General features: G+C 37.1%; 1 protein-coding gene across 3 annotated transcripts; it reads left to right on the top strand.

Annotated features, from left to right (window-relative positions):
- The first annotated feature begins 436 nt into the window (after nt 1-436).
- On the top strand, nt 437-27,275 carry Ge-1 (Enhancer of mRNA-decapping protein 4 homolog Ge-1). Of its 3 annotated transcripts, none has more exons than XM_085955872.1 (22): nt 437-555; nt 675-756; nt 862-1,076; nt 6,816-7,014; nt 7,546-7,682; nt 8,084-8,262; nt 8,415-8,539; nt 10,263-10,561; nt 11,037-11,143; nt 11,474-11,675; nt 12,894-13,078; nt 13,348-13,499; nt 13,848-14,032; nt 14,317-14,640; nt 15,109-15,378; nt 15,499-15,691; nt 18,645-18,885; nt 18,971-19,136; nt 19,219-19,438; nt 22,866-23,019; nt 23,989-24,212; nt 26,495-27,275. In XM_085955872.1, the coding sequence occupies exons 1-22, from the start codon at nt 534-536 to the stop codon at nt 26,700-26,702; spliced, it is 4,089 nt and encodes a 1,362-aa protein (XP_085811998.1). In that variant the 5' UTR covers nt 437-533; the 3' UTR covers nt 26,703-27,275. The 3 variants fall into 3 exon arrangements, with proteins under 3 accessions (XP_085811998.1, XP_085811999.1, XP_085812000.1); XM_085955873.1 differs by having other exon boundaries at nt 8,430-8,539; XM_085955874.1 differs by lacking the exon at nt 14,317-14,640.

A 27,275-nucleotide genomic window follows, 5' to 3' on the forward strand; every position in this document is an offset into this window, starting at 1 on the left:
ACCTTTCCAAAATATTATAATAATTATGAATATCGGAAAAAATACGCAAAAAGTATTAAAATTTCGTATTATTTCGGACATTTGTCCGTATTATAAATTGGTGCAAAAGTATTATTATAGTACCTATGGACATGGTTTTGAAATAGAAGAAAATTTGGCAAACCTAGAAAAAAAAAGTTGAAAATGAAGTTTATTGAATTCGCCGATATGCATTTTTGGTCGAAGAGGTACCTACCTAAATCAAAATAATCTCGGTATTTCTCAAATTCTCAGTTATTTTTTTAGTGAAAAACAAAAATCCTGTACATTTTCAGCTGAAAATGACAAGGCTTTTTGCGGAACACTGTAATTTTCCGTACCTACTATTAAATGGGTGACAAAAAAATGGCAACACTGCTATAGCACGCAGCTTATCGAAAATTGTCTATTATTAATACTTTGTCTTGTCTACGGCACATTTATTTGGACAGCTTGCCGCTTATTCGCAAAAACAATATTTTTTTATTTTTTCTTAAGTATGGTTCATTGATATCATGAATTTTCCTGATGAAAAAGGTAACCTATATTACTAAGAATGTAACGCAATTTTTATTGATACTTGGGGTGTTTGCCTAAATACAATAATTTTAGATTTTGTTATAGGTACTGACAACTAATAATGGTTCTCATTTCAGATTTAGGTCTCATCGATCAGACGCCGACAATCATGCCTTCGATAACTAACCAAATGAAAGTATTAAATACTACCCAAACCTTGTAAGTTTTTAATTAATGTCTTTTTGTTGTAATTATCGACGCCTGTCTTATTTTGCACGGCTATATAAATTTAACCAACAAAATTCGTCATGACATGTTTTTTAGATCCTTCCCGATTCCGATTGATGACGATAATCAAAATAGCGTGGAAGTCAATGCTGCGAATGTCATCGTGAACTCCGTTGGTGGAAAACATAATCATGGAAGTTCGAAAATTAAACTCAAAAATATTGTCGATTATAATTGGGAGCATCGACTTTACGCCGGTCAACTTCTTGCCGTGCACAGGGATGGAAACTTTTTAGCATACGGGATTAAAGGTAAAATATTATAATGTATAATAAATTAGAAAGGTAGGTACGGTAACCATAATGCCGACAATATTGTCTTACTATGTATTCCTTCCGAAAACTCAGTTATGCAAACATTCGTTCTGTCAACCTATAGCTTTAATTTTTCGTCACTACTGCTTTCTCGAAAGAACAAATATTTTATATTAAATTGGCCTCAGAAGTAAACATCTCAACAACATTATGAATTACCCAATGGTTCATACCCCACTACCACTTTGCCATTGAATCTAACAGTTTTTTCAATCAACCTGTTTCACGGTATATGACAGGTGTGTCAGACTTTAGGCAGTGACATCTCCCGTCAAGTCGTGAGCGAGAAGATGCATTCCTCTCCTCGCTGAGTATGCTAGGTGCGGGACATCGTCTGTCATTTGGGACTTGGAAGTGAATAATTTAAACACCGGAATGATGGTCGAAAATGGTGATTTCTATATTTGGATAATGTTACTATTTGGTTACATTTTATATAATTTTAATAACTTTTGCGGAGGTCGAAATGTACATGTTTACAATGTCGATATTTAGGAGCGTCTCTGAGCGGGAAAACCGTTCGCTGTCAGTGGGTACAAAATGCAGCGTTGCCATTCATATATTTTTTAACGGCATTTGGACAATGTTGCCGGTTATATATTTATCATTATTTATTTGTTTATTCTCGCAATCAACCCTCCCTATGCGTCGGCTTGATAATGGTTCAGGCCTCTTTATATCCACAGAGGAAACATCCCCAAATGGGGACCATTCGGGAGTGTAACAGTAGGCTGACCTACTATCCAGTATAAAAAACTGACAGTGATCTACCTATTGTCGTTTTTCATCTTGAGCAAATATATTTGGTTAACACCGAGACATTACCAATTCAACAACCAATCCATTTTTCATCAAAATGATAAGGACTTTTGGACACTCATTACACTCATCGTCAAACTATTCTACTGTACAACAGTGGTGAAGGGTGGAGGTAGGCTGTTAAGATTTGATTGAACTTAAGAGTACAATTTGCAGATGGTGCTGGTTAGTTTTTAAAACTCAATTAAACCCTGCCTAACCAAACCATAATAGTTTAGGTATGCTATGGGCGATCCGACAAACTTTTTCAGTCTTACTTATTTGTTTTTGTTGAATTAAGAATACATATTGCAAATGGTGACAGTTAGTTTTTTTAAAGTCCTGCCTAACCGAACCATAATTGATAAAAAATATTCTTCCATCTATAAAATATCTATAATTATGTATGGTTTAATGGCATATTTTTAGATGTTTTATAGATAAACAAATATTTTTTTTCTACTATATATGGCTTAGATTAGGCAAGGTTTAATTGAATTTTAAAAACTAACAAACACCATCTACACATTCTAGTCTTAGCCCAATGAAACGACTGTTAATGATTCCCCTTCAAAATCCCAATGAAATCATTATTATATTAAAACTGAATGTACACCTTTTTACATTTTCATGACCGAACGGCTGAAATGTCAGCCTATAATGTCGTGGATCCCTGGTTTGAATCCTCGGTCTGGCAAATACACATATTGTTTTTTCTGTGGAGGTTCATATGACCCTATTAGGATCAGACAGTCAAAAGAAAAAATTCCTATGTTGCAATCGAACAACACCCATCCCAAGATCAACAAATTAGACATACCTGCACCTTTATCCCATTGCACCCACAACAAATGAAATGTATCGCGTTTGATTAATAATAACTCAACAATCCCATCACGATACATCCCACTTCCGGTGGGTGCAATAGTCTAAAGCCACTGGTGGATGATAGTATCGCCGTATCCACCTCTCTCTTGTTTTTTGATTTATTTTATCTAAAAATTTTCAATTAAATTAAAGTACTATACATATCTTTAATTTATCCTCAGTTCCTTCTGGTATGCAAGAGATATTATTTTTTAGATTTTTTGAGCACTTTGTTAATATAGAACATATAGGAAAGTCTCCAAGCAATGGGCAGATTTTAGAAACTGCAGATTTGGTAATGACAGCGTCCCAACAGGTCTATTCTATCATATCACTTAAACATCCAAAATGAGCAAATTGTGATAAATATATCACATTTATCATTTTACATATTCAGGTGGTTAATTATGTACTTAAGGTCAGGCGCGTACGGGTGACTTTTGTCACGGTGACAGTTTCGTCACTGTATCAAAATACACTGCAGTATATGGAGGTGCGCGCACGAAGCGACGTGACATTGGGGTGACTTTTTAGTTCCTCCAGTCGGCGACTGACGAATGACGAAACTGTCACCGTGTCCTTTTATATGGGCGCATGCGCACGGGTGACAAATTGTCACTCAGTAACGCGTCCGCCGCTCAGTTCAACGCACTACACTGCGACGGGAGGACATACAAATGGCATCAGTATCGCTGATGAATCAGCATGGCATGACCTATGGCATAATATGATCTGATAATATCCCAACTCCTCCTTTAAAGTTCCTAGTACCGTAAAATGCTAGAAATTTGCCTTTTTAACACAACATTCCCTTAAACAGGGAAACACAATATTTGATACCTAATAGCGATAGGTACCTATTGGCTTATTGATTTTTGTTCTATTTGTCTGAATCTTTTAGTTTTGTATTGCTCTTCATTTTGAAATACAAATTTATTTGTTGGTCGTGTTGTGTTGTGGCATTTTATTGAACTAGGTGTTTTTAATAATATTATGCAGTAGGTGACTATCATGATGCAGTGCTTAAGGCGCTGGCCTTAAGCCTGAGACTTCCGAGATTGAATCCTGGTGAGAACACAATATTTATGTGTTTTTCTCAAAGCCTGGGTGTTTGTGATTGTTCACAACTACTAACAACCACCTTGTACAAAAAGCATAGACATGGTTATTAATAATTAAAAAAAAAATATTATGCACTAACAGGATTTTTGTGTTTTATGATTATATTTTCCAGCTTTTTTACCTTGGTTTTGCACTTTATTCTGAAATATGAATACAGTCGAGCTCGGTTATTACGATCACGGATATAGCGAGATCTCGGATGTAACGAGGAAACATTCGTTGACATTTTAGTTTATGATTTTCTCCATACATTTATTCACTTTTATAACGAGCTACTTATCGGTTATACCAAGCTAAAATATGGCCAAAAATTTTCTTAAAACTGTTATGTGTCGATTGTTTAAAAACATTTCAACCCTAACCAATAAAATCCGACTGGACAGGATGCCGCCGGAATCGGATTACGTTTATGACACTAGTTAAGTGTCTAAGTACCTACCTAATTGGTGTTTTCGCCGACAATATTGAAAAAGTATACACGCATATGGTCGAAATTGCAAGTAAAAAATCCAAGGTTTGTGAAGTCACTAGGTACCTACCAGTGCTCATTACAATAATCAACTTTTGTAATTTATGAATGCCATGCTTGTTTCGGGGAAAAATTCTAATTGTGTATTTTTGTTTGAATTGCGACTTTTTGTGTTATGTGACCGCTCATTTAAAAATACCTATTCTCTGATATAACGAGTAACGCTTATAACGATCAAATTCAGTCAGTCCCATCTTCCTCGTAATAACCAAGTTCGACTGTAATAGTGTTATTTGTTTTTTTTATAGGTAACTGGTATTTTATTGAATTGACCATTTTATTCATATTTAGAGCATTGACTTTGTGGTTAAACTTTTTTTACTTACTTTGTTACCGTTTATTTGTTACTAAGTGGAAATTTGTCATCTATATACTAACTCAGTGGGTACCTACCTACTGTTACAGTTGTTTTTATATTGCTAATATTATAATTCACATTTAATATACATAAATGAAAAAAATGAAAGTAGGTTTCACCATTCATTTATGTTTAATTTAATAAAAAGGCAGGATAGGTTCTCGGAGGTCCACGTATGAAGTGTAAAACTTTCCCTTGAGTAGCCTCTCATTACTAATGGGATGTACCCAATAACGTCTCTTTCGTGCATTTTTCTGTCTGATTATAAGAGCACAAATCACTGTCGCCTCTTCGAAATTCATTGCTAGAATGAAAGGGTGACGGGTGGCAGTTTAGTCACCATGCGCGTGCTCGATTGGAAGACAGTGTCAGTGACAAAACAGTCACCGTGACAAAAGTCACCCGTACGCGCCTAGCCTAAGTTAACCGTTGAACTGTCAAAAAGTGCTATCTTTTAACAGCCCCTCTCTTGACTGTGTTAACATGTAGAGCGAGACTGAGTACGTCAATTTCACATATTGAGCTGCTAGATCTGACTTTTAAAATATAATTACATCACGGCCGCCGTGCCGTCTTAATTTATAGTTCCCCGCGAGCACAAACATACCCGAAATTAACGAACCTAAATTTTCGCCGTATTATAAATTTTAGATAGTCGCCAATAACTGCTTTGTGTATGGAATGGTATTTGTGTTAATTTGGACCAGTGAAAATAAAGGAAACATGTAAAGTGGTAACCGTTAAGAATAGACCTGCAGGATCACAAATTGCATGGATTTTTAAAGGATTCCAATCGATTGATGACAGCAAATATCAGCACTAATGTTCCTAGTAAGATGTGCGCACGCACACCTACCAAAATGCCTCCGCACACATGTTCTCATCTCCCGTACAGTCCTCACACAAATGTTATTGTAAAAGAAAGTTTCGTTTGCCAGATTTTAGTTTTGCTCGAATGCACGAAACCATATCACATGCACAATTCTTTATCATAAAAATGTCTAAAGGGACAGGATGTGATATTTCAAATGCGATCATTAAGAATAAATCCTGCGATAAATTTAAATTGAAATGGCCCTCTGAATTTGTCGAAACAGAAATGCCATCTTCAAAGCATTAGCATAAAGTAAGAATTGGTGATATACCTATTTGTTTATTCGAAAACAGATGATTGTGTCAAATGCATATGCTCCGCAGCAAATATGCAAGGAGAATTATTATTCATGTCTGGAAAAAAGTGGATTGAATGGAGGTTGTATATTTTAAAAAGGCATTTAAATCAAAATGTACACCGGGATGCTGTTACGAAATTGAAACATTTGAAAAGAGGTGGACTTTTAAAAATAATGACAAATAAAACCCAAAGAACGAAAGGATTGAGATCGCTAAGCACAAAAAAATCTGGATCTAGTCAAAGTTTTAATTGATAATGTATTATTGGCTGTAAAAATAAATGCCTCTATGCTTTCTGTACAAGATATTCATAATCAAGTATCTAAAGACACAGATATTCCCGAAAGATGGAGAAGTAAAAATTATGCATTCGATTTTGTGGAATGCATTAATGCAGTCATTAAAAAAGAATTTTTGACGAATTACGGAAGTCTCAGTTTCATACATTAATTGTTGATGAAAGTACTGTACAAAAAGTGCTAGTTTTGGACGTCAAATATCGATTACATTAACACGATTAAATTACAAGACTATTTTTCGTTATTATTATATAAAATCACTGAAATTAATAAATAATATTTTGTAATAATAAAATATTTTGATGAAAAATTGTGTGTTCGTGGGGGGGGGGGGGGGGTGAAAATTTACCGCACCGGGTGATGGCCCGATTGCTCAGATGCGTTTGATGATCCGCACACACAATAGAAAAATTAGAGGGAACGTTGGTCAGCACTGATCCATTGGAAAAATGTAACAAAAAATTGACTAAACCCCATTGTTCTCAAACTGTACTCATCTGTACTTTTGTAAAATTTATGCATATTTTCAGTGCCTTCATCGGGGTCCAACATATGGATGGTGCGCGTGACCCATCCATCTTCAGAAAACAGGGCTTTAATCAAGGGTATGAAAGGACAAGTTCAGGATCTGGCATTTGCTTGTATTTCAACGCAGGTCATTTTGGGATGCATAGACGAAGAGAGTAATATATTCATCCACAATATTGAGCTTGGAACTTCGGGTTTAGGGTGAGATTACAATACTATATGATCAACATTCTTCATCTTACTTGTCAATTCTTTGAGGCTGATTTTCCAGTCACGCTGAACGTCGGCGCTGATCGGCGAATATGTATTATCAGAATCTAGCGTTTTCTAATAAAACTGATTGCTCAGCGCTGAGCAGCTTCGGCGCCGATCGTGCGGGATCATACGCGGCGCTGAAGCACCTTCACTGACAGTGAGCATTGCATTGTTACGCTGAAAGTGCATCACAATGAGTATAGTCAGAATGAGTCGTGATTTGCGGCGATCAGTACAAGACAAAAACGAGTCTTGGCTGACAGTCAGCACCGAGCAGTTACGCTATCATCGACAGCGCCGACATTCAGCGTGACTGGAAAATCAGCCTGAAGATTGTGAACTACGCATTTTATTTATAATCCAATATTGATGTATAATTTTTAGTGTAACCGATCCGTTTAGAATTTGTTTGCTTGTATTAATTAGATATCATTATGTCTTTGTTGATTTTTATCTATTTTTTTTTAATTATTCAAGATGCAATTTGATGCTCCACATCCCGGGATGTTCTGAAGTCGGTTTGGACCACCGCATAATTTGGTGCCCCTACATTCCCGACGTGGACGACCCTGACAACTCTTCCAAATTACTCCTCACCACACACGGAAACAAAGGTTTATTTTTTTAATCTGTTGACCCATTAGGTAAAACTCGAAATTTGTGCATTAGTGCAGAAAAGATGCTATGGAGAGGTACATTTCGAAAAAAATATCCATAATAATAGTTTATTATTCATATTTAAAGCAATGGAAGGGAATGGGTTACAAAATTTAGCAGGTGGTACTGACTTCCAAATTTACCCCGTCTACTACTCAGCCGCGGACTACACCCTTTTCCGGGTACATTCTCCATACCCAGACACTCCACACCTTAATGCTGCCATCGCAGAGAATATTTCACTGCCAGTATATTAATGTTTTATTTACCAATTTGACTGTACTAAAAATGTTCTGGAACCGCTATCCAAAAAGTTCATATTTCTCCCTTTATGAAATTCAATCTGTTTTTGTTTTAGTATCCATCTGGAACATTGACCGTATGGCGACTGAATATTTAAAAGACCCACTGACAGCCAATTTGAAACCTAACATGGTGTTGGCAGCGCACACTGCTCCTGTAGTAGACGCCGCCTTTTCCCCTGATGGGACGGCACTTGCGACCGCATCGCGCGATGGATTTGTTAAGTTTTTTCAGGTGAAGAATATGAATTCATTCAATTCCCATTTTTCCGTGATCAATTCTCAATCACACAATACATCGTCACTCACTTCAATTTTTAATGTATCTTGAACATGTATCTATAATTATTATTAGTTAATAAACCTTTCTTTTTATATATTTTTTAGGCAAAATTTTTGCAGGTCTATAAGCACAGCGAAACGCTACGCTGTCTTCACACCTGGACACCTCACGGTGGGAAACCGCTGTCATGCTTATTTTTCTTAGACAATCATAGCGGCTACAGTACAGAGTAAGTTCCCACGAAGTACCAATCTCAAGCTATACATGCCATTTTTATAACGTGTATCTGTCATCATCCTTCAAAACCTTCATCCATCCTGGACGATCCAGCGGTGACGATCTCCGGTTACTTTGATTGAGCATTCTTAAATCTACTGTAGCGCAGTCCAGCCAACTTAATTCCAGCCATCCAGGTCTTCCCTTGTCCTGGGGTTGCGTACATAGACCGCTTTGCTGGTATATCCTCCGGCATTCTAATGCATGTGGTCGATCCAACGCAGTCTTTGCATTTTCATATGCCACTTGCAACTGTATTATTTTTAAGAAATCTGTTTACTCCATATTACTTAAGGCTATACCTCAGTTGAGGCATGATCTAAAAAGATCGTGGCTAGGCGATGTGCGGATTGCGGGTCGCGGGTGCAAATGACGCATGCCGACCGAAATATAATTTGTCATATAAATCCAACATGCATCCATTTAATGTTCTGTTTATTGTTCTATTAGTAACAATAATAATATATTCATTGACATGTTTTCTTTTTAAAGTAAATGGGTAACGTTTTTAGTCATCTTTACACGATTTAAGAATTAATACCCCCGTCGCCATCACGAAACAAAATGACCTATTGACACCTCGACGTTCGCTCTCAGACTGCCAGCGAGTCCAAAATTTCGTCGCGCCTAAAGTTGAAAATTATTTGCCGTTTCACTGAAGTATCGCCTTAAACTACCATTTGGATCTCGACTCTTCGAAATTTCTGGAAACCATTTTGGAAGATTTAACCCATTAACCGATGAGGAATGTTCAGACAGTCCTTTGTCATAACGGATGCAGTACATACTAGTAAAGCAATATGCAATTGCACGACATTGGAATGAACCACGATTAGTTTGATGTGTATATTCATTTTGGATCTTGATTTCATTAGACTTTCAATGTGGAATTTAGGCAACTATAGTCTTGAAGTTGGTATCAATACTTAGATAGTAAAGTACAGTAGAACCTCGTTAATAAGAACACAGATAATTCGAAATTCGCAGTAATTCGAAATTTTCGCGAAAAAAAAGTCCCTTAAACATTATATTCATATAAAACCATACCTTTAATTCGAATTTCGTAATCCCTGGCATATAAAAATATTCAATAAATCATAATAAAGTACACTATTTCATGAGCCAGTCATTGAAAATTGTGAGACTTTTCGTAAAACATCATAAATTACTTATTTTAAGAAGGTAATAAAAATAATCCTGACATTTTATGACCCATTAACACACGGAACCGGAAATTTAGTAGGTACATCTATGATCGTAAACGATATTTTAATTTTAATATTTTCCCCCCATACATTTCATAATTCGTAATTCGAATTTTTTTTCGATTTTCGATCCCGTGGAATTCATATTAACGAGGTTTTACTGTATGTATCTAATATTTTAGCATGTGAATTACAACAACAATCAATCAATATAATCCATAGATTTCATTGAAATATGTAGATGTCACTCACTGTGCACACTATGCCCAATTTAAATATTAAGGTAAACGTTAAAAAAATACATGATGAACAAAAGCAAAAGAATAAAGCATTATAAAACGAATAACTATCATTTTGAATTTGTACTAATCTCATACAGTCGATATTCCAAAATGGAAAAAAAATCGACTGTTTTGTCTTCGCCACCGACGTAATCTTTATTGAATATATATCTGTATGATTTGTTTCCAGGCAACTTTGGAGACACGCTCTCACCGGGGCGGATAATAATATGGTTTTAAAAATATGGTCATGTCAGTCGTGGCAATGCCTACAGACCATTACGTTCGCCCCCAGCCCAGAATTCCCATTTATGGGATGCAAAGCGGGTCTTGACCGGAGTGCCAGCTACCTGCTCCTCTCTGACATTTACAGGAAGGTCTTATTCATATTGCAACTTGACAGCTCGGACGACACAGGCTTGCTGTGTAAAAGCATTTCAGAATTTTTCCTGCCTTACCCCATTTTGAGCTTCGGCGTTGCTGACGCAGGTACTTATTGATCTTTGTTCAATTCCATTATAACACCATAGAGACTGCCAACCATAACTTGACGTGCGGTCGTTTGGAGAACTGATAGCTCAAAATACATGAGCGTTACTCACATTGTATCAGTAGCGCCGAGCCACACCTCAGATTATAGTTATCGATTTCTAATTACGCGAGCAGACTTAACAACTTAGGCCAAGCAATCGTCAACCTTAAATAGTGACTGCATTATCGGTTCAATTGTCTCTATGAATGTTTTGATTGGTTCATAACAAAAGTTGTGTTACTATTATAAAAAATTGTAAACCAAAAAATATTTGTCGGACTGCATTTGGACGAGTAACAAATATATTACTAGCATATTATTTTTGTTATGGTAGTGTAAAGCGTCATGTCCGTGAGTCTGCTCGCTTAACTTGTGCTATAGAATTTAAATTTACGCATAATTTGTGATAAATCGGACAATTTTGTGTTTCAGGACTGCGTACTTTTAAATGTCCGTCCAGCTGCTCAGATCCCTTTCACCTATCCAACCGAGGTCAATCGCAGAGCAGTTCCCCCATAGACGATGACCATTCAAATGATGTAATAATATTTATGTATAAATAAAAACTTATAGATACCACCACCTATAAAACTTGCCATCTACAAAGTAATTATAAAAAGATGTCAGCGATGGATGTCTATGAATTATTATATTTATTATGTGTGCACCTATATCTCATAATCACTTAAATAAAAAAAAAACAAAATTACGTTTGCTTCCTCCAATGCCGAGTTCAGTATTTTTCCATTCCCCGGATTGAAAATTCTGTCCGGGATTTCAATACCTGAAGATGATTTGTGAAGACTTCTTTTTTTTAATTTGCTTGCCTTGACCATTGAAGAAAGAATCTCAAAATAAACTATTTGTAGGAAAATAATGAGGATAGCATGCTCCCTGGTAATGGTGAGGGTGTGCCCGGTGTGGATGGGTGCAATGTCTGCGCTGTTATCCGTATATATCTGGTGCAACCGAAGAGTCTGCAAGAAGGTCTCATCACCTTCAACCCGCCACGCATCAACACCTCTATTCGTCTTGCAGATCTCGACAATGCCACATTGGGATACAATGAAGGTACGCATATTCAATTGCATTTTATTCAATCATCTCAAATATTTGTACGGTAAAATTAAAGACATCGAAGAAAACCTTCTCTACCGGACGGAACATAGATATTGTCGCCTAGTTGGTGAGTACACTTATTCCACATCTCCAAAATTCGGAGATATGAGAATTCGAAAATTGTAAGTCTTAAGCGTCGATGACATTGAGCTACTTTACAAGCTGCTAGTCGGCGAGTTTAAAAGCGGTCGAGTCAGCTAGTGCGATTATGATGACACAAAACTTTCCACTCGCTCGGGAGCCAACAAGCTAGCGAGTTGAAACCGTCATTTTTGGTACTATTTGACAAGACGTATTGAGTAGTTTGTTTTTTTACCGACAGGTTCGCCACTACCGCTCTACTGCACAGACGCAGATCGGCCCACACGCCAGCGAGTAGAGTATCCCGGCTTTCAACTTTTCTCAGTAGATTGTTTACAATCTGCTTGTTAGCTAGTTCGATGATGGTACTGGGCAAGTTTACAAGCAGATTGTAAATTCGCCGCTTGTAGCTTGTAAAGTAGCTCAATGTCATCGACGCTTTACTGATCACATACAGTAAAACTTCTTCAGAATTCAGAACAAGCATAATTCAAAATTTGTCATCCGAAATTGCAATGCTAATGCAATTTTTATATAAAACCATATTATGAATAACCCGAATTTCGTAATATGAAATGGTTGTAATATTCCATAAATTGAAAAAATCTGCTGCATTTCAGAACTCCAGCTTTGACTTTACCCTTTTTGTTAGTTTATTGCTTAGCAATAAAAGTTAGATGCGTTAAGCATATACCCACACATGCCCGCACCGCCCACTCATGCAAATCTCAAATGGTCTGTATAGTATTATGGGCCATATTGAGGCTATTGCGTGAAGTTATTCTTATTTCGTATTTTTAATAGGTGGTTGATTTTCGCCAAAAAGTGACCTTTTTGCCTGAAGAATGACATATCCAATGATTTCACAGTACTGATAAATAAATCACCATCGACTTTGCGAAATGGATTACCTACTCCAGGAATCGGCAACCTTTTGCCATGGCGGAAAACAATTTTTGAAAATAGCTGATATACTATATTATTTGTTAGATTATTATCCACTTCCCTCAGTGATGCCTAACCCGGGTTGAATAATTTGTTATTCTTCTCTATTCTAACTTGGGTTAATTGAACGTTTACTGTTTTTAGATTCAATTGACGTTGAATTGGACAAAGAGTTGGACCTGTCTTCTATCAGCATTCCTCCGGTAGATAAATTTTCCCACGACAACGAGAACGGTAATGAAAGGAAGAGTTCCATTCCGAACCAACCCAATAAATCTCTTTTGGCACAACAAAGTCAGCAACTGAAGAACCTCTTAATGCACCATCAGGTATACAATATTCGCCATATTTCACTTTAATGATATCCTCACTAACAAGCCTGCATAAAGGGGCTGAAAAATAAATAAATTGCGGAAGGGAATAGTAATATTTTATATACTTATTCGAAGTATGTATCACCTTTTTTTTTTGGTAAATTTCTATTTTCGCTCGCAAGGCAAAGCATGCAGACCTTTACATGGCGGAAGTCTTTTACTATGTGACGTTATCAATCGCTGATATACTTCATAATAATGTATTTATTTATTGTCCTCCGCAGCCGTTGTCTATGAGTATAATGAAATCTGAAGCGATGATTATGTCTGGAAATTTGAAAAAGCCTCCATCGCCTACGTCTCTTCTTCAAACTAATACAGTTTCTGTTTCTGCAAGTCAGCCTCCTATTAATCTCATGACACCGGATGCTTTCAGGTACGATATCACTAATAATTATGTTTTTATCTTTTTTTAGTAACCGATTTGTTCTAACAACCAAATATTTATCCTGTAATACCAAAATCTTTGCTCAGAAATGTGTAGAATTTGGTTGTTTATTTGGTGTGAAAAAAAATTATGCCTCTTTTAGGCTATTTAATAATATAAACTTAACAAATGAATGACACAGTTGAAAACTAACCATCTGGCTCAAAAATATCTGACCGAGTACTCACATAACCTCACTTGGTTACACAGAATGACATAGGATATGTCGCAACAATAGCTTTTATGTCATACAGAAAGGAATAAAGATTCAAAAATAAAAGAATTAAAATTTCTCAGTTCTCCGGCGAAACGTGACGAAGAAGATCCCCCGATTGCACATTCTCCTGATATTCGTTTGCCCGCACCGCCCTCCTTGATGGACAACGATATCAATCTGAACCTTTTGAACAGCCAAATTAATATCGACGCTCCTACAATTCTGAATCCGGAGCCTGTCATGCCGATGACAAACAATTCAAGAGGTGAGATATAATTATTACATAACATGCAAGAAAAACTTAAGTGCTCTGCAACCTTTTGAGCAAATTTCGTTTTGAATTTTGCATTATACATAAATAACACAACATGCAGTGTGGTCGTGGCCACCTGTTTTATTATATATATCTTATTTGTATTATTTATGGAGCCCTGCCGCATTACATATATATATATATATATTTCTATAGCCTTCACTGACAAGATAGTTCTAGGAAGAAGAGCAAAGCCGCTTATCATATTTAATATATTTTATTTGTAAACTTTTTAGTCTTCCCCTTGAATCCACCTCAGCCCGCCGTGTGCGAGGCGAAATTCGCTTCGGGGGGGTCCAGTCCCAGCCGGGAAGTGCAGGAGATCCTATCGCTGAAGGGCTCCGACTGCTTCTACGAAGACGATCTGGAAGAGGAACTCAACAGTCAGTCGCCTCGCAGCCGCACCCGCGTCTCCCCTACCGCCGTCGACCTCTGCCAAAACAATTCGAATCAGAGCGCGCAGGAAGGATTTCAATTGTATAATGCGCCCGACAAGAAAATGTATATCTCGCCCAGAATCGACCATCCCGTTAAACTCAATTCGTCTAAGCGTTCCACCGGTATTTGATGTTTTATGACAATGGAATATTTGATATTGATAATTAGCAAATAAGGTTGTCAGCTGACATATTGCAGTTTCACAATGTCAGCGATGGTTCTCGGGCAGATGACCATTTTTTGTCTTGTTCATCGAATTCTCCGAGTACTCTATTGTGTTAACAGCATACCGTTCGATGTCATGTTGCAATCATTCAATATGCAGGTACAGGTACTCAGATAAATGCTTCACGATTACCCTGGTGTTCTACGGCTCCATTTCTACTCACGGAAGACTTAAGACTGTCCTGATTGTCAATCTGTTTGTTTCAATTTTATACCTAAAGCTGGTGAAGGAGCATTCGATCATAATATATTATTATGGATATCCCGCTTACTGTGTACATTATAATTGCTTATGGCTTGAAATATTGTTTATAATACTGTCAAGCGTTATCTATTTTGTCCAATATGTGACATTCTTTTTCTAGGTTCCGTAGAAGCTTCCCCAACTCAGTGGCCCAGTATCGATATGGCTAAAATAAACGAGGCCAATCAGCGTAAAGCCAACAGTGATAAATCCAGTATTCAGAGTAAGAGTAATAACAATTTGAATTTGTCCGCCACCATGGACATGTCCGAGAATGAAGATGCTCTGTCGCCAGATGACGATGGCAAGGATCCTGTCGACGGCAAGAAAGCCGACACTAAACAGAGTGGCCAAATGAAAGCCGTATGTAACCAACTGACAAAATTAGTCGGTAAGTTGTGTTCAAAATATTGCATACATAATGATGTCTTTTTTTATGTATAGTTTTTTAGTACCTACTAATATTATTTCTTTGTAAAGTGACATTAAAAAATGTATTTTTATTTTCCAGATATTTTGAATGATCAGCAAATTGAAATTTCCCTGTTACGTGGAGAAGTTTCCTCCTTTAGACGACAACAAAATGCCATAACGGCCGCACAAAATTCCGATGAAGCGGTTTCTACAGCAAAATTAGTCGAACAAGCCCTGCAAAAAAATCAAGTTCAACTAAAACAAATGATTGATGCAACTATTGCCAGCAGGTGCGGAGTCTATTCTTTATTATTCTATTTTCTAAAGCTTTTTCGGCACAATCTGAAGTGATCGTCTGCCAAAATACATTTGCATCCGCATATCAGTTTTGGCAACTCTAAAGTCATGCAAAATTGTAATTAAAATGGTATGACGTATGCTATGTGCTTATTATGAAATAATAACACTTAACGGCGGTTCCGCCGGGTGTGTTAACTAGATAACTACCCGAGCTGGCATGTCATTGTGATGTTAGCGATAGCACACTGCACAAGCGTGACATCACGCACAACCTTGTCTGATGCGCCACGAGTTCAAACATTAAACAAACATGGGTACTGTGACACCCCCGTATGGTCCCCATTTGGGGATGTCTTTGTGTATCTGGAGACGCCCGAATCGGTATCAAAGCCAACAAATAATAAAGCGCTGATTACGAAAATTAAATAATAATAACAGAGCCGAGCCGGCAATGCCTTAGAGTAGATTATAATATGTTGAATGGCAACAATGCCATAATATAACCGTTGACGATTTGCAACGTCGCCTTCTTTCGCCAACGGCTCTCGTTGAAAAAAATCACAAGATGGCGCGGAGATCGCGACAAGCAGCAAAACCGCGAGCACGCCGATTTCGTAGAGATAAAATAAAATATTCAAAATGTAACCATATAGTATAATATTAACGTAAATAAACTCGTCGTCTTCCATCATAATTCCGGTGTGTCAATTATCCACCTCCAAATCCCGAACCCAGACGATAAAAAAGAAAACAAAACACAAAGTGACAGTTGAGAAATTTTCTCATACCAAAATGGAGGGAAGTGATAAGTGGCGCCCAACGTGGGGCTACGCTTCTTGATTTTGATCGTCTGGAATCAAGAAGCAGGTGAAATTTCTTTCACCCGGACACACACCCTGAGATCCAAACACCGGAATAGGAAACGGCGAAGAAGAAACATCCAGAGGCTTGCCTCTGGTGGCGCTCAACAAACTATAATAAAAAAAGCAGTAGAAAGAGGATGCTGCCAAAGCCAAGCCAGTGAAGAAAAGAGCAGAAACACCCGGATTGCGAAGTCATGGCTCCCGATGTACTCCCGACCAACTGCATCCGCCAGCGAACTTGGCCCACGGACGAGTGTATCGGGCAAGACCCTGGCTCCAACGAGGGAAAACGGCGTCAAATGCCCTGCATCATCAGCCGCTTGAGCCCTCTTCGTCAACAGCAGCGTGTCTGTGAGCCTTGCAAGCAGCCCTGGCCCAGATGCACCATGATGAAAAGAGCTACAAAGCGGCCTTCTTCAGCTGAGCAAAGCAGCCTCCATCAGCGGATAGCAGCCAAGCAGCATCCTCAGCCATTAGCATCATAGATTAGTTAGTTTTAAGTGTTTTGTGTTTGGAAGCGATGTATAATAAGTTATTTCAGTGCTCGAAGTGAAAAATTTTACAACCCGGAGCGGTTGTATGAGGCAGAATGGCGTTCCGGTCCATTTCGGGCCCTGATATATTTTTAAAATTATTTTTATAAACTTTAAAGCCATTTAAGTATTAAATTAAGTTTTCTGCATATTATATTAGTATAATATCAGTGTAGTGCGTGTAATTCGATAGCCGCGGCAGGGCAAGCGAGCAAAAAAGGGGGTCGAGTAATGCGCCGGTATGCATTTTCGTGAGGGATCGACTGATTTTCGGACGGTCGCTGTTGGGAAGGCTGGGTGCGACGTCCTCTCTCAGCATCCGCCCGTACGGTAGACATGGGGAGCCGCGAACCACTACGCCCACAAAGCGGCGTAGTGCTGTATCCGAAACTCTCCGGCTGCCGACGGTCCGAGGGTGTTGAGAGGGCTGGGCGCGACGCCCTCCTCTCTCAGCAGCTTTACGGTAGGCCCGGGAACCGCGAACCACTATGCTACAGTGCTGCATCCGAGTCTCTCCGGCCGCCGACGTACCGGGAGGGCTTCGATCCTTCAACGTCTAGAGACGCAACCACCCCTTACCAAGCCGCCGCACTGTCCAGTTACACGCGCTATCGTAATCAGCCTTTAGTTGGCCTGGCCCCCATTCGGGCCTTTCCGGAGAGGTGCGCTTGTGACACCCCCGTATGGTCCCCATTTGGGGATGTCTTTGTGTATCTGGAGACGCCCGAATCGGTATCAAAGCCAACAAATAATAAAGCGCTGATTACGAAAATTAAATAATAATAACAGAGCCGAGCCGGCAATGCCTTAGAGTAGATTATAATATGTTGAATGGCAACAATGCCATAATATAACCGTTGACGATTTGCAACGTCGCCTTCTTTCGCCAACGGCTCTCGTTGAAAAAAATCACAAGATGGCGCGGAGATCGCGACAAGCAGCAAAACCGCGAGCACGCCGATTTCGTAGAGATAAAATAAAATATTCAAAATGTAACCATATAGTATAATATTAACGTAAATAAACTCGTCGTCTTCCATCATAATTCCGGTGTGTCAATTATCCACCTCCAAATCCCGAACCCAGACGATAAAAAAGAAAACAAAACACAAAGTGACAGTTGAGAAATTTTCTCATACCAAAATGGAGGGAAGTGATAGTACTTACTCAAAAATTCGTCTACTACAGATTGGGGTTTGATGCACTTATCATGTAATAATTTTTTATGGCAGGGCAACTTCATTTTACTCAATAATGAGGACAGCCAAGTGGCTACCGCATCAGCTTGTAATGTTGTGGGCCCCGTGTTCGAATTCTGGGTCTGAAAAATTCACATCTTGTTTTTCAACGTGAGTTTGAACAAGTGACTAACATCCATTTCTCGTTCAAAAAACAAATATCTGTTAATATATCCTCCACTCTATGGAGGCCCATATTATCTTAGGATCGAACATGGTTTTAAAAAAATGGGGCCAGAAAGCCATTACTTTTTATGCCTACTTTTAAGACCTCATTGATAATAATTGTTGTTTATATTTTTTTTGTAGGGCTGATTCAGACAGGGTAAACCGAGAAGCTCTATTATCAGGAGTATCGCAGATGATGGGAGCCCAAATGGCTGAAAGGCTCAGCGCTGTAGTGTCACATGAGACCCGCACTTCCCTCGTTCCTTGTGTGGAGAGGGTTCTAGACCCAATTGTCAGATCGATTCAGTTGGAATTGGCACGGAAACTATCAGCCACCGACCATCTTCTGACTGAGAATATTCAAAAATTGGTGAACAGCAAGGTCTGCAAATTTTATATTTACAATTTTGTTTCTATGCTATAGTGTATTTTGTTTGTGTGTTTTTTTAACTTCTTTCTGTTTTCAGAGTGTAATGGATGGTCTATGCACAGCCGTATCTCAAACATTAAGCGTATCTACAAAAGATGCCTTTAAAGAGGTCATCAACATGACTCTCATTCCTAATATGGAGAAAGCACATAACCAAATGTTTAAACAACTCAATAAGTCGTTTAGCGTAGGAACTGAAGAATGTAAGTCTCAAATAAATTATGCTCGGAGTACCCTTCCACACCATTGTTCCCCGCCAGTTAATTCTTTCTGATTGAATTTTAGATCTGTCAGCATTTGAAGCTTGCACCAAACGATCCTTGGAACGTGCCAATGTCATAAATGAAACTTGCACTCAAGTGACATCTGTAACGATACAGCTGCAGCACATTTTGGACCAACAAAACAAACAACATATTTTAAATACGCAGACTCAACAGGCTGTTAAACAACTAAACAATCTCACAAAGGAACTTCAGACGGTCATACCTAAAACTCTTCAGGGGTCAGTATACTTATTACTACCATAAAGTTTTCCTTCACTCTTGAAATTATTCAAAAGACCTCATCGATTCGATTATACAATCCATGATTTTCGGTCAGCAACCTTTTTGCCGTATTATGGTGCCTGGTGTCAAATAAGATTTTTAATGTACTAAATCCAAGCAAATCACTCATGCTGGGACAAATATTGATTTTCAAATGCATGCAAAACAGCTTTTTGGTCATGTTTTTGTAATTATGTACTTTCTTATATTTTATATTCTTAGAGGCCACGTATGGTGTCCATATGCTCCAGTTAAGGGGCGGATATGGCCAAAGAAGATGATTTAAGAAAAGTCTGTCACAATTTTCAATGACTGACTCATGAAATAGTGTACTTTATTACGATTTATTGAATATTTTTATATGCCAGAACTCTGAAATCATTTCGAATTACGAAATTCGAATTAACCTGGCACTCGCGGCCTATTGTAGTATGACGAATTCACTCTCCGCGGTGACGGTTTTTGTTTAATTTAACTTCTGTGTTTCATAATAAAAATGGCAATAAAAAATGAGTTTTATGGCTCTTTAGGCGCCTAGACATGTTCAGATTATTTTACAACATTAAAAAACCGTAATAAATCAGTCATAATGTCAAAAATATCCGAAGAAATTAATTCTATACAAAGACTCACCATTTATAAGATTTCCGCCATTTTGTTTTATGTATATGGAGCACTGCAAGGCTTGCATTTTGTTATTCGTCACGCTCGTGCTTGACGCGAGTATAGAAACACTTCACAAATGGTAATAAAATCACACATAATGTTTTTTCCCTGAGTAGGGTCGTAAAAATAGCACAATAATTTTAGACTAAACAAACTTTTAGGCAGACACTTAAACAGCTATTAAATATTATTACTGAGTTACATATTTATTTTTACTTTACACATTTAAAATTGTTTTGAAGAGTGGTAGATTTTATAACACGGACTGAGACATAAAGCCACATTGCAAATACAACACATATATCTAGATAGAGATGTTTTTTTTTTATTAATTTTTGAATTTCCGCACACATGACAGCGTCTTCTGGGCTTTTTATTATTTGCCGTGGGCGGAATGTGTTGCGGCAAATGATCTGTTAAAGTTCTAGGCAACAACCTCAATGGATTTTCACTAGTCGATGGTCTGGGTTGTGGAGTTTTCGTGATTTTCACAGCGTACTTAGCAACTAATTGTTTTATCACGACTAACTGAAATTCTCCTAAAGTTTTTTTACTACCAGTAACAGATTTATACATATAGAACGCATTTAATAAATAGAGGTCAATCATGTGAAATGCTACTTTTTTGTACCATTTCACAGATTTCCTCATGCACGACAAGCTGCTGAGCATCATGTCGGCCTTGTCGACAGTCCCCATATTTTATTATACTCTAAGATGCACTTTGGCTTCATAATGGGTTCTCCGGTTCTAAAATTAGTTTTACCGGTTGGACCGAAGGAGTCATCGTGCATGGTTGTAAGCATGTGGACATCTCTTCTGTCACACCATTTGAGAGCCAACAATGGGCTGTTTGACTTTACCTCTGTCTCCCCCTTTTTCAGCTTTTTGAAGCATGGCATTTCTTTGCGATTCTTACGTACAGTCCCACAAGCATTGGTTTTATTTTCATGGAGGTGTTTGAATAACTGTGGACCGGTGTACCAGTTATCGCACCACAACGAATGCCCTTTGCCCAGATACTCGGTCAGCAGCGTTGTCACAACAGCTCCGGAAATTCCAAAGTTTTGGCTATCCACTATGTCTGTCCCGTCACCACAATAAATAATAAAATCTAAAATATAACCCGTCATAACGTCACACAGCACGAACATTTTGATACCGAAACGATGACGCTTCGATGGAATGAATTGTTTAAAAATAAGTCTCCCTTTAAAAACAATAATGCTCTCATCGATACAGAGATTTTGATGCGGAATCATCGTGTCTTTGAAAATTTTGCGTGTATGCTCTAAAAGTAACCTAATTTTATTTAGTCTATCTGAGGTAACACTTGTTGGATCGGAAAAATGGAGCATTTGGAGCAATAACTCATATCGGTCTCTAGGCATCGTCTGACCGAAAATGGGTGCACTTAAAAAACAATCCGTACTCCAGTGTTCTTCTAGTGACAAATGTTTGTTTCGTGTCATGAGCATTGACACCGCAAAAAATGGATATAATTCTGATACAGTTGTATCGATCCAATTATGAGAATGTGATTTTGGTCCAAGTTCTAGAGTGTTATACTGGTAGTGGAAAAAAATGTTTGTTTGTTGGACTACCTTCAACATTATATCACGGTTTAAAAAATGTTCAAAAAAAAGACACTCAGGCGAAGTCTCAGTCAAATCGCTGTTTGCTATGCCGGATTGAAAATCATCAAACTCATATACGATCGGAACATGGGGTCCAGATGTCCATGTTCTCAAGTGTTCAATTGGCTCTTCTGATATATCTACATCACTGAGGTCAGATGGTTCCAATTCTTCTTCAGACATTTCGTAATCTGAGTCCAATTCCTCACTTAAACCAGCCATATTGAAGTTTGAAAAAAGTTCTCAACCAAACACTCACACGATAACAAAGGTAAAATAGTCCAAAAAAATATAGTCAAAACACTTTATAACAGTTTAATACACATGAATGGTATAGTTAAAAACACATAAACAATAACACAGACTAAATATTATAATAAAATTCACACAATACAATAGATCGCGTAAAATACGTAATATTTTGTACGGAAAAACGACAAGAGCGATTCCTTGCACAGTCCTCTCACAACAGTGATATTACGCATACTGCGCAAACGCAGTAAAGTGGCACGATGTTTCAAACCAAAATTAAATGAGCGTAGATTGACGGCCTGTCGAAGGCATGTCAAACATCTTAGTTTTAGTATTGTAACACAATTTATTTGACAATATTACATATATGTCACCGTTGGTAATGAAATAAGGCAAATTATGGTAGAGATTTCAAAATCATGCGTCATGTATATTCTACATAATCGACCGGCGCATTTTTGCATACAACATTGGTGACAGAAGCGCTGTAGCCCCGTAGTTTTGCTAAATTTCGCGTACTACACTCGTGACAGAAGCGGGCGCCGGGTTAAAGGTATGGTTTTATACGAAAATAATGTTCAAGGGACTTTTTTTTCGTGAAAATTTCGAATTACGGCGAATTTCGAATTATCAGTGTTCTTACTAACGAGGTTTTACTGCACTATATTTCATTCGACATTGCTTAAAATTTGAATAATATGGTCAGTTTTCACAGAAATATGCCATTCATTCATTAGATGTTTGCTACACTGGTCAGTGTGGTTTACAATCAACGTCTCACTTTTACATTTTAAATTCACTCTTCTATAAATGTTTTTGCACATTGCAGAGCTTTCGAAAATCAAATGTCCCCGATACGCGAATGCATTCGTGATCAGATCAGCACCGGAATGGCAGCGCATGTCGCTCAATTGGAAGACAGCGTTCTCCTGGCAGTCCGATCGCAGTCACAGACGCCCGCCCCTACCGTCATAGATATGCAGGTTTGCTGTTTTTTTTCATTATTCACCACCAATACATGACCTCATTTATCTATTCACATAAAGTGAAATTTCCCGGATGTCTATGAATGAGGTCGTTTACGAGAGAATTTTTATTTTTCACACTGAACTGAACGAATAAAACCGTAATGTCTTGATTGTGATTGGAGAACATTTTTAGTGTGGTTGAATTGGTAACTATAAATAATTTAAATTCTCTATATTGACATACAATTTAAAAAATCACCAGAATGTTATTTTTATATTTAGGCTAAATACGTCGTAAAAGACCGAGGACATAAAAATATATGATGGAAAATGTGAGGCATTGGTAGTTTGCCCAGATGACAGTTATGCGTCAGCCAAAATATAGACTTTCGCTTGATTTAAATGATTCACAATTATCCCCAACAAATTATTAAATACATAATAAAAAACCATTAATAAAATTAATGTAATACATATACCTTTTATATTTAGAATAATATGTCAATTTCGTAAATATATTCAAATATTTATAATCAGTACGCTTAACGAATCTGCCGTTTTGTTCCAACATAACACTCCAAAATCAAGCAATATTGCGATAAAAATGTGTTTAGTATGAAATGTCAAAGACTAAACTTTTAACAGCGGTTCCGCAGGGGAGTTATTTACCTCTACCTGTCATTTACTATAAAGTTAGCGATACCGCAAGCGTGAAATCACATGGCCTCACTAAAAGCACCACGATTTCGAAATACGGGTACCAACTTAAAGATTCGTTTTTTGATAACCGTTTTGCACACAGAATACATTCATAGCATATTGTAGTTATCTCGGATCTAATGGTGTTATGGAGTTACATAATTGGAATAGACTTTGCAATTCAATTCACTAATGCAACTTTCAAATAGATTTTCATTAACATTCATTATCAATCATTTCTCCATAATTTTACTCATCGACTTCATTGAATTGTGATTATAATAGACCCAGCAAAGTCAAATAGAGCAGTTGATCAACACGGGCCAGTTAAACACAGCATTCCAGCAGGCGTTGAGCGCCTCCGACCTGCGTCTGGTTGTCCACGCATGCGCGTACGCCGAGCCGCGTCAAGTCTTCAGCCAGCCCTGCCCTCTTCAACAGAACGTGCTGCTCTCACTCATTCAGCAGTTGGGCGCCGATATGAACAGCGACACACTCTTGAAGCACAAGTAATTTTCTTTCTGTGCCCAAATGCATGCCTTATTTATGAGAGTTTTTACAGTTTTTACCATATGCACAACTGACTCTGCCAAAGAGCAATCAGAGCCGTGGGTCGCAAGTTTGAATTGAATTCTCAAGTTTTTCAATGTGTTTTTGGATCCAGAGCAGAAAAGGGTTCTACCTAGGAATTACAATCCCGAACAAACTGTTTAATGTAAAAATTATATAACTTCAATCACCTGACATACAGTCGAACTTGGTTATTACGAGGAAGATGGGACCGACTGAATTTGCTCGTTATAAGGATTACTCGTTATATCAGAGAATAGGTATTTTTAAATGAGCGGGTTTCACATAACACAAAAAGTCGCAATTCAAACAAAAATACACAATTACAATTTTTCCCCGAAACAAGCATGGCATTCATAAACTACAAAAGAAGTTGTTTATTATAATGAACGCTGGCAGGTACATACTGGCTTCACCTTAATCCTTGGATTTTTTACATGCAATTTCAACCATATGCATGTATACAGGACACTACAGTTGCGGGAGCATTTTATTATCTACGATGCCGTAAGCCTGTCAGAGTTATGGACATGATTAATATTTTTTGAGATTTCAATTTTTTATCATTTATAAACCAATCTTAGCCCGAGATCCCAAGCAAGACTATCATCAGTGGTGGCTAACTTGTGGCACGCAAAAGAATTGTGGAAACTCAATTGGGACAACAGAAACCATCCCAGAAATTTAACCCTTAACACTCGAGTGCCGCCTTATCGGCGGCATTAGAAGTTTTCCGTATTACTCGAGTGCCGCCGTAGCGGCGGCACGCCAATGAAGTAATTTTTTGTAATATTTTCAGCAAATTTTTATAATGTGATTTCAATCAAGTTAGAATGAATAATAATAGGTTATTACATTTATCTGAGAAAGAAGTCGGCAAAAGAATACTGCGTGCGTAATTTCTACATAGTATTTTTATCGGAATCTTCTCTTTTTTTATTCGTAGGTCGCTTGCTTGCAAGCAATGTTTTTTTGTCACATAAATTTTATTTATTGAACGTTCCCAGACTAGAGTAAACTGAAGTTGTTTGTCACGCATGATTTTGAAGTGTTTATTTTTTTATTGGTTCTCGCTTGCGCAGGGGCGTCTCGTATAGTTTACAGTTTTATATTTGAATAGACTGTTTTTGATGACAATACTTACTATTATATTATGCCGATTCAGAACCTTACAAATATAATGTGAAATACTCTAATGAGTCAAATGAAAATTATTACGTATCGATTTATTATTTTTTGAGAAATCTTTTGATAATGTGTACCGCACTGGGAATGAGTTGTTATGAGCACGAAACTAATTTAGAAAATTTACGAGACGGCTGCTTATATTACAAGTGTATTTGAAGGCAAATCATTTGGATCATATTTACAGTCATAACTATATGTATGGACGATTTACACTTTATAGCCACTTCTCTACATACCGCTATTTCATTACGATTCTGTGATAAGCCAGGATTACATATTGGAGATTGCTTTGTGAAATACCACACAATGAAAAATTATAAATAAACTAAAAATAAGTACAGTATATTCATTATAAATCTGTTTTATAGAAATAAAAAAAAAAAAAAATTTACATTTTTTTCACCAATTAAATGTTTTATATTGAAATTATGCTTTTTACGGAAAAAAGTCTCGAGTGGGTGGTATGTACCTATAAAAAAAATTTCGAGTGGAAAAGGTTAAAAGGCACTGAAAATAGTAGGGAACTGTCCAAAGTGTGAAATCATGTTGGATTCTGGACACATTTATTTCTATTGAAAAACTGTTTTCATTACCTGGCCATTAGATATAATTAACATATTTAAATGTGGTAATTAAATATTAATTAACAGATCAGCAGTGATTGTGTTTTTGTAGGCTATAGCCATAATAAAATTCAAAGTTAATTTTCTTTTTAATTTTTGCTGTACAAGCAAGTAAATGAAATGTTTAATATTATTTAAAAAAAAAATGTACCTATAATAATAATTAATGTTAAATAAAGTACTGTTGGTCACTAGGGAGGGTAGCCTTGGATTTATTTTTTCTGATTTCGGGGGCCGTATGTATGAAAAAGTTTGAGAAGCATTGCTCTAGTCTATTTGTATATTAAAAAAATATGTCCATAATAAATGACAAATCAATTGAAATTTCTAGTGACTAAAATGTTCTATTCCAGTACATATTATTTTGTCTATAAGCCGGGTATTTTTTTTTATTGACATAATTTTTGCAGGTATCTTGAAGAGGCTGTAATGAATCTCGATCAAAAGAATCCGGTGACGCGAGAGCACATGCCGGCAGTTCTTAAAGAGTTGAAGAAGCATCTATCCACCTTCATTTCTGTTAACCCATACAATGAAGCAACTCATAATCTTAAAGTTCTAATTTTAATGACCGACGGATTTATAAAAACCGGATTGAACTGTGTGAATCAAGAATAATTTACGTTATTTTTTTTTTAATATTTTATTATTAATGTTCTACTTGATCATATCAATACAGACTGCCAAAATTTACTGTAAATTTGGTAATTATATTTTTAAAAAATATATTCACTTTTAAACAAATAAAAATAATAAAGCTCGAACTTGATTCTTATTCCCTTAGTATTCCTGTGAAGGCGAATATGAATCTTGAAATTGAATCAAATAGTTTTGTTGTACCAACCCTACAATATAAGATAATATTATAGATATATCACTAAGTAAAGAAAGTGCGCGACCATGCTCAGTTTTGACACACATCGATGAGCAGAGCAATAGCCGGCATTGACAGGAGCAAAGTTCATTCGACATGTTTTCTTTCTACAATATTGATAATATACTTCCAGCGGTAAAAAATGTATGCAACACAAATTGAATAAGTTTTAATTATATGGATGGACCCACATTTCCTAAGCTCTGTGGAACATGGGGATCTTCTTTACTTAATGGTCGATTTATACTCCTTTTTTTATACTTTAATTATTATTACAGTATATACATATAATGAATAAAAAAAATTAAAAAATTTAA

The sequence above is a fragment of the Rhyacophila brunnea genome, unplaced genomic scaffold, assembly GCF_057557595.1.
Source record: "Rhyacophila brunnea isolate RB1 unplaced genomic scaffold, BYU_Rbru_1.0 scaffold_5, whole genome shotgun sequence".
Taxonomy (NCBI): domain Eukaryota; kingdom Metazoa; phylum Arthropoda; class Insecta; order Trichoptera; family Rhyacophilidae; genus Rhyacophila; species Rhyacophila brunnea.